Source organism: Sinocyclocheilus anshuiensis, unplaced genomic scaffold (assembly GCF_001515605.1).
Source record: "Sinocyclocheilus anshuiensis isolate Anshui unplaced genomic scaffold, SAMN03320099.WGS_v1.1 scaffold714, whole genome shotgun sequence".
NCBI lineage: Eukaryota > Metazoa > Chordata > Actinopteri > Cypriniformes > Cyprinidae > Sinocyclocheilus > Sinocyclocheilus anshuiensis.
Window position 1 is genome coordinate 875,900 of NW_015546068.1, and position 9,365 is coordinate 885,264.

Here is a 9,365-nt window from a genome sequence, read left to right on the forward strand (position 1 = left end):
TAACTATTTAACTATACAGTATTTTATTATTGTGTGTATCGAATAGTTTACAAAATCAAATGTTTGGGACACTTTTTGAAATGGCTTGGAAAAGTGTCCCAATCAACCTGAATTCACCCTACTCTTTGAAATCATGATTGCATTACAGTATGTTGTTTTAAACCCCAAATATTTTACTTATAACTTAATTATATTTTACTTATAACCTCATTATAATTCTTCATTAATAATGATTTAGTTATTTGTAGTTAATTGTACAAAAAAAATAAATTTGAAAGTAGTTTCAATGTAGCTAGCTACTTTTTGACAGTAACTTGTAGTGTAGCTAACTACTTTTTCAAAAGGGTAGCTTGAATGTAGCTTAACTACTTTAATTTATGAGTAGCTTGTAGCTGGTAAAGCTACAGTTTCAGAGTAGCTTCCCCAACACTGGTTTTACCCTGTGCAATGAAAGGAACATTACATTATAAAACAAACCAATAAAGCTGTGCAAAGTTTCAAAGCAGATGGTCAGTTTAAACTGCTGAATTAAACATGATTTCTCAATTCATTCTCAAATCAACTCATTCTTCCTTCATAACACTAACAACGCAAACACACTTTGTCACTCATAAAACAATGACCTGCACTAACAACAGGTAGCATTATACAATGTTTTCTTTTGTAAAATTCAAGAATGACACTCTGTTTAGCGTGACTTAGAATGACTGTTTAGAATTCACGTTTCATGTTTACATTAAAGTTCAATGGAAATGAAACTGAAATACCAACACCTTGATGACGTGTTTATTTATTGTAAGTCTGTCAGTTAGGATCTGTCCAACCTTTCTCCCTGTCCTGATCCAACCTGGGATTGGTATTCGGATCTGGGACCGTACGATTGCTGCACTTCAACAAGATGATAATTTCAAAAATATGTATATAATATATTGTAAAATAAAATATGAAATAGCATACATAACGTAATATAAATAAGAGCAAAGGCTCACAATCTTAGCTGCAGCATTGTTAGAAGTGTTAGTTTGTTGGATTCATGATTTTTTTTTAATTCTCAAAAACAAATATACTGTAGGGAAAATATTTTGCTGTTTCTTTTCTTTAAAAGTATTTGGTAAACAGCTATATTTGTGTGACCTACAGTATAATTTGATCATTTAAATTTAATTTTATATATAATTTAGTTCTTTCATAATACAGCATGTGGCAGCAAAAATATAAAACAGTTAAAATGTTTTTTTTTTCTGATAAATATCTATTATATTGATATGTTTTATTATAACTGTGTAATAATGATTATTATAGGCTACCCTTTTTATAGTAATAATAATTATTTAAAAAAATATATAATTATTCCCAAATATTTTATATCATGTTTATAATAAAACAGTGTAGTGTGTCTGTATATTTAATTTGAATGGAATTTCTAAAATGAACCTCACACTGGAACCAGAACATGTTCAGACTTGTAGCTTTGCTTTAGTTTTATATTATTCCTTGAAATTCGTTTATGATTGGTTATCTCATGTCATGCGGGTACTGCAAACGCCACCTGCTGGCCAAAAGTTCTAAATGATGTTTAAACATGCTGCTTCTGTGTATATTTATACAATAATTAACTTATAGTCTTCTATTTGACTCATGTTTAAGGCAACATGTTTTATTAGGATACAGTGCTTTAACCAGGATACTTGCTGCTTGCAGATGGTGAATCTTCATGAACTGGTTCAGGTGTGTTTGTTTGTTTAGAGGACTAACTGGAAGGGTTGGTGTCATAGTGATATTTGCATACTGAATTGTGATTGGTCCATGTCATGTCTCTTCTCAGTCATTGGCACTTCCTCCAGGTGTGGCAAATCACAAAACAACACAGTTTTTTATTCTTTCTTTAAGCTCGGGAATCATGCTTTGAAGAAACTCTCTTCCATGTTTCTGTCTATTTAGAGTAATCATCAGACATCGGCTTTATATGGGACACCAAATAGCAGATTTGATTTCTTCTTTAATCAGGTGAGGAAGTGAATTAAATACTTTGTTTCAAAAAACGAAATTTGAATATAATTTTACCAGAATAAAGTGGTCAAAGTTAAAATTTTATATTTTGTTACAAGACAATGATTAACTTTCACTTTGGTAGCTTTTGTCTCACACAAAAGTGTGAACTGATTCTACAGTGTTTTTATTGAAGCATTTCTTTTAATTCTTGTTTGTAAAAGTGAATAAACGTTTTTTTTCTACCTCTTTAGATCAAAAATGTCAAACACAAATGGCCCATCGCTGTTACGTCTGGGTGTAATAGTGACGTTGGCAGGTGTCATCTCTCTGGGCGTTGTGTTTTTCTGGTTCTCGCCTTCAAACAAATGTCCACCTCCAGTTTTTAGACCAGTCCAATATGCCAAGACTAGCAACTCTCTTACTGATAAAGCAGAGGAGAAACCTGTACTTCTGTTATGGGTTTGGCCTGAAAATTATAGGTTTGATTTCAGTGACTGCAAAAAGTTTTACAATATTGATAGTTGTCAACTGACGGATGATAGAGCTCTCTACAACAGTGCAGATAATGTCATTGTTTATCATAGAGCCATCACTGATCTGTCCAACCTTCCTCCATCTCCTCGTCCTCCGTTCCAAAGGTGGATTTGGTTGCATTTGGAATCACCAACCAACACCAAAAGGATCCCAGGTCTGGAAAACCTGTTCAATCTCACTCTCAGCTACAGACAGGATGCTGATATTCCTGTACGGATGCGCTTGATCACCAGGAAAAAACCTAATGAGGATTTTGTAATTCCCAAAAAGGACAAACTGGTGTGTTGGATTGTAAGTAACAAGGATCCATCAACTGGTGTTGACACAAGGAACGTTTTTTACAGGGAATTCAGCAAATACATCCAAGTGATTTTGTTCGGAAAGGCTTATTCAAGGTTTCTGGGTTACGACGACTACTATCCAACCATGGCTAGTTGCAAATTTTACCTTGCCTTTGAGAACTCCATCCACAAAGACTACATCACTGAGAAGTTAAATGGGCCACTCGCGGCAGGTACCGTCCCTGTGGTGTTGGGTCCTCTGAGAAGAAACTATGAGAACTTTGTTCCTGCCGAGTCCTTCATTCATGTCGATGACTTCCCAGATCCAAAGTCACTAGCCGAATATCTGCTTCAGCTGGACAAGGATGAAGATGCATATCGCAAGTACTTTAACTGGAGGAAACATCTCACTCCAAGTCCTCATTTAATATTGCAGAGACAAGAGTTTATTCTGGCTATTTGCACTGCCTGTGACTATATCGCACGACGCAGGGAATATAAAGAAGCTCATGATCTCTATAATTGGTACTTCAGTTAATGTCACCTCAGGTATTCTTACATCACCAGACACTGACTACAAAGTTTATGAAATAGATTCTTTTATATATATATATATATTTATATACAAACTGTCACTTTTGATATTAGATTTTGTAACCATTTTGGTGAAAGTATTTTAATAATTAATCATTGCTTGGATGACCTGGTAATTAAGTGAAGATGTTTGTCCTTGAAGAAATACATGTAAATAATAATATGCTCATTTGTTTTATTTATGATAACACTCATTTTCTCAGCACAAACCAATAATAAATGCACACGATTCATTGATTTTGACAGAACTTGTTGATATTAGAGCAATAAAATTTACTTAAAATATGTTAGAGCAAATTTTTACGAGAAGTAAATCTTCTAAAAACACATTTTAAGTAATTTTACTGGTTTATACCTTTATCAGAAATCGCACAACTAAAATACAATTAAACTGTTCATTTTTCCAACATAAATAAAAGTGAGTCAGTCACATTCACATGACCTAGTAAAGTCTGGACACAAGGTTTTAAAGGTGCATTCAGTAAAAAAGTGTCATGGCATTAATCAACAAAACATGCATATCTCCACTGGTTTAGAATGGTAATAATTGGTCTATTGAAAAGATAAAAAATAAAGTATGACTGAATGCTACTTGGTGTCTGCTGTTCTGTAATACAGTGGTTCCCAACCCTGGTCCTGGAGGCACCCCAACACTACACGTTTTGCATGTCTCCTTAATGAAACACACCTGATTCAGGTCATCAGCTGATTAGTAGAGACTCCAAGATCTGAAATTGGTGTGTCAGAGAAAGGAGACATGCAAAATGCGCAGTGTTGGGGTGCCTCCAGGACCAGGGTTGGGAACCACTGCTGTAATACAATTCAATCTCCATTACCAACATGAACTGCATTTGCTGCACCATACACAGTTTTGACTTCAGGATGTATAAAATATAGAAAGACAATAACCTAACGAACAGAAAAAGATGAGGCTTTAACCTGTCAGAGCTAGATATAACCAAAACTGCATCCAACATAAAAACCATCAGTCTGTCTTCCTCCCCATATTATGCGGTGAAGAATACATAAAATAACAACAATGTTATATACAACAAATTACAGATCGCTTGAGTAAAAGAAAAGATTTAACTGACAAGACTGGACTTGCACGAGAGGCTTTACACTTAAATGTTCAATTAAGTTGAATACCATCACAACACTGGTGTTACACCCTGTTATGCACCCTGTTATCATTTTACCTGTAGTCATTTTAAATAATAATAATTTGACAGCAACATTAAATGTTTGGCATACTTTTGTTTTATTTTGTGAGGTGAGGAGCATTAACAGCATATATATGTTTTTGAGCAAAACATTTGTATTATTTACCATCCTGTTGGCAAAAATGGGCACAAAAAGTACCTGTTCTTAATAATCAAGATATATTCTATTCATCAATAATTGTTTTGTTATTGTTTCAAGAATAGAAAATACTATTATGGCATAAGGGGCATATACTATCCAAGAAAAGCTCATTGTTTAACATTTACATTATTAACATTTTGTGATAACTAGGTATGTGTCCCTAACAGAGTGGTATACTTTCACAGCCAGTGTCTGAACAATCTACCCATAATTATTATCTTTTGAGTCCCTGAGCTTGATATGTATTTCTAGTGGTTAACATGCCACTATTTTGGTAGAATGCTAAAATCATGTACCTTTTTTCCCAAAAATTATGAAGCCAAAATGTTACTGGATACCAGGAATGACCCATGAACGTTAATGTATAATGAGTCAAGTAAACAAGAATCAAACTATCGAAATGCACACGGACCAATGTATGACAAATCAGAAATCTGAAACAGAAAGGCAAACTTACCTTAAACACGAGAAAATCCAGCCATGCATCACCTCCATGACAAGCCCAACCGTCCCGCCCTGATTCAAAGACCGGGTCATAACACAGATGCGCGGATTAGATTAAAATTTACTCAATATTTTTAGATGTATGTGCAATGACTATAAAACATGTAAATACTAAAAGTATATATTAATAAGAGTTACTCTTCCCACGCAGTTCATTAATCACAAGAATTCAATGTGTACAAATTGTTGTTCTCTTTGAATTTTAATATTACAAGTAGTCCTTATGATGGTTAATTTAATATATTTTACAACACTACATATTATTTTTTTCAGTGAGGTGTGTTAGATTTGGGTTTAACCACATCTCCATCCTCATGACATGTTGGCTTTGTGTTATTGATGGGTAAACCCGCAGACCTTGATTGACTATAGTTCAGGTGTGTGTCTAAAAATGTTTTTCTTTGACAGTTTCACATTTATCTCGCAGAACATCCATACTATCAGACTGGCATCACTCATTTTCATTGACAGTAGGTGATATCCATTGGCTATCGGTGACGCAACAAGGTTGAAGAGTTTAGCTTGACGAAAATGAGCTGTGAAGCAATGTGGCGACTATCGATGAGAAAGCTGGAAGTATACAGTAAAAGTATTTACTCAGGGTTACAGACTGTATTTTAAACAATTGCTTTGTTTCTTTATTTTTTTCTTTGTTGTCACATTTATCAGAAGTGAAAGGCCCGCAATCTTTTTTATCTTCAGTGTTGAAAATTAATTTGGTGTTTGACATGTACAGTTCAGTGCAGCGAACAAATTCAAGTAAACGTTTAGAAATAATAAAGCAAGTGTTGACTGAGTGCAATGCTTAGTTGACATCACAACTGATTCTTTTGTTGTTGTGCAACTGGGCCAGTCTGTCTCTGTCTTATGTCTCAGGTTTCCATATCCGTGTCAGTGTCTTCCTGTTGGGAAGACCAAGTGCAGATTGCCAGACTTTGACTTTGAAGTCACAGAAATGTAAACCACACAACCAACACAACAGATTTTGGGCCAATTGATTGCAGTTGTATGGGAAAGAGTGACAGTACATTCAGAGGAATGAAAATCACGACATGAGTTTAAGTACATATTTCCAATTTGTGATATAACACAAGGCACAGGGCACAATGGTAGGTATCAGCCAGGTTTTGGGTGTGACTGAATGCCAAACACTTCACATCATTCATCATTCAACAGATGACATCATTCAACAGATTGGGTTTAATGTCAAGGTAGAACCCTGATAGTTGAGCTTAACATCATTTAATAGTAATATTAAATAGTTAATCGTGATACACAAAGTACTGTATGCATGGAAGTAAAATTCTGTTTGTACTAAAGTTAATATATCTGAGCAATGGTGGGCTTGGCCTTTCAGGTTAGGTTGCCTTGGCCATGATACTGGTTATTCAGGTTTATGGACAGTCACCAAAAAAAATGATGGGTTTGTCTCACTGTTGCTCATCAGATTATAGCTGATTGCACAATCCAGTTGGTCCTGAACAGATTTTGTGGACTATCGAACAGAAAGATTAAAATGGTTTAAAAAAATCTTCTTCTTCTTCTTCAAAAAGTAAATAAGCAAACTGATAAAACTGTAAAAGAAACAAAACTATACATTTTTTTTTTTTTTTAAAGTTGTTTATAGCTAAAACAAGTGAAAAAATGGCAGTGCAGTAAAAGCAAAATACAATTATATTCAGAATAACATCTGTAAATAACACTGCAATGTGTGCTTGTAATGTTATCTTTGTTGATTTCTTTTCATTGTGTTTTTTTCATGATGGCCATAGTGTTTGTTTATTTCTTTATTTTTATCTCACACAATATATGGTACTTGTCTGCAGATTCATGTTTCCAGAAACTGGATCTGTATAGTGTGACTTTCCCAGAACAACACACTTAATTTTCAATGATGGGTTTGTCTCACTGTTGCTCATCAGGTTATAGCTGATTGCACAATCCAGTTGGTCTTGTTTTTGGTCAAATTTTCCCTCAGTTTGTGAGAGCCATTCACAGCAGTAATGACAACAATAACAATACTGTTATTTATGTAATGACATTAGATGACTTTGGGCCCTATCATACACCCGGCGCAATGCGACACAAGTGTTTTTTGCTAGTTTCAGCCCGACGCACTTATCCTTTTCAGGTGACCGTGATTTGACCAAGTACAACATGTTCCTGAATCAACATCCTTGTTGATCCTGGAACATCATTCCAATCAACCAATCAGAATTGAGAGATAACTTTCCAGGAAATGTCAGTGTTAGGCTTACAATCAGAATTAGGTGCTTCTTCACCCTTGTTAATCAGCTATCATTTCCCTCTGACTTTAGAAATAAAGTATGGGTAAGGTTAGGTTTAGGGATAGGGATTGGATTAAGTGTGTATTTTTGGACAGTAATGTTGATCCAGGATCAACAAAAGATGTTGATCCAGGAACATGTCTTACTTGGCAAAATCACGGCGACCATCATTTTCACGTCCTGCTGCGCCACACTTTCTTTAAATAGCAAATGCATTTGCGCCCATGTGCCGGTCTGAAAACGAGGTGTGTTCAGGTGCATTGCTGGCACGTTGCTATTTTGAGGCAACTAAAAGACTGCGCCTCTGACCAACAAAAACCTGGTCTAAAGTCTGGCTCAATATATATATATATATTTGTTATTTAAAGAGCGCGTTAGTAATATGTGCCTATAGGCGGGTGCGCAACGCGCGCACAAAAAAATGATTCATTCAATTTACAAAATTTCATAATGTCATAATGGATAGTCTTTCCATGTATCAGAATTACACGCACGAGCAGATCCGTTCCCTCACTAGAGAAGCGTTCAGTTTTTCCGCTTGCAAATTCCGTCATGTAAATAGCGAATCCGCTGAGCGCAACTGGCTTTTAATGGGAATGGGAGATGAGACTCTGATTGGTTTATGGCACGCATGGATAGCGGAACGAACCAAAAGAAGAGGGAGTGGGGGGTGGGGGGTTGGTTGGTTGGTTGGTTGCAGAACTACATAATACATACATAGTGACATGTAACATAGGCAATAAACAGTACTAATGGTATTAGTTAGATGTCAGATATGTTAGCCTATGTATTTTTATGCTATGATTCTCCCACGATTCTGAAAACAAGCAGACAACCAAACAAAATATGTAATTTGAGTTTCTGACAAAATGTTAAATGTCTAAAATGGTATAAATGTAAAAATATTTATTAATTTAAATGAATTCATTATGTAGCTAAAAAATCATTTGGAAAAAAAAAGGAAGACTTGTTTCGTCCAGAGTTTTTGAATGAATCTCTTGAATAATTCAGACATCTAATACATTTAAAGGTGGGGTAAGTGATTTCTGGTAGCCAATATTGACATTTGAAATCAGCAAAACAAACACACCCCTACCCCAAAATTGCCCCTATTTTGATAGCTCCACCCCACACATACATACGCAACCCAGGCAACGATTAGTTCTGTGAAACAAAGCAACCTCGGCGTCCGATCGCAGGCCTTCTGCTCCTTGAGTTTTCTCCAGCCCTTGAAAGCTGATCCGATATTTACACTGGTCCTACTTCTTGCCTTAAAGGGGTCATATGATGCGATTTAAATTTTTCCTTTCTCTTTGGAGTGTTACAAGCTCTTGGTGCATAAAGAAGATCTGTAAAGTTGCAAAGACTAAAGTCTCAAATCCAAAGAGATATTCTTTATAAAATTCAGAGTCAGCCACACCTACCTAAAATGGCTCGTTCTAACACGCCCCCACATATCTACCTCACTATGTGGGAAGATTTGCATAATGCTGCCCAAATGTTCACGCAAAGAAAGAAGGCGTAACTTTGATTCTCACTGTAGTATTGTTGACGCTGCAGCCATGTCGTGAAGACGCTGTGTGCTTCGTTGTGAAAGCGAAACTACTTTGTTTGGTCTTCTAAAAGAGGACGATATCTGCTTCGTCATGCCTAGAGCTGATCTGTGCTGGTCGCTGAGGGAATACATCAACTTTCACCGTGGTCGAAGTGGAATCCAGCCCGGGGATCACGCTAGCCCGGCCTCAGCTCACTCTATCCCGGCCTCAGCGCACGCTAAGCTGGGGCTTCATATGACCCCTTTACGCCT

General features: G+C 35.9%; 1 protein-coding gene across 1 annotated transcript; it reads left to right on the forward strand.

The window, feature by feature from the left end:
- Nucleotides 1-1,898: 1,898 nt before the first annotated feature.
- LOC107699637 (alpha-(1,3)-fucosyltransferase 9-like) lies at nucleotides 1,899-3,993 on the forward strand. The gene is made up of 2 exons (XM_016500954.1): nucleotides 1,899-2,007; nucleotides 2,244-3,993. The coding sequence occupies exons 1-2, from the start codon at nucleotides 1,967-1,969 to the stop codon at nucleotides 3,343-3,345; spliced, it is 1,143 nt and encodes a 380-aa protein (XP_016356440.1). The 5' UTR covers nucleotides 1,899-1,966; the 3' UTR covers nucleotides 3,346-3,993.
- The last annotated feature ends 5,372 nt before the right edge of the window (nucleotides 3,994-9,365 follow it).

What these genes read in the sequence shown, in the direction of transcription:
- LOC107699637 (XM_016500954.1), top strand. Translation starts at nt 1,967, where the DNA reads ATGGGACACCAAATAGCAGATTTGATTTCTTCTTTAATCAG. An exon ending in TTGATTTCTTCTTTAATCAG is followed by an intron (nt 2,008 to 2,243) that starts GTGAGGAAGTGA and finishes CTACCTCTTTAG; the next exon opens with ATCAAAAATGTCAAACACAA.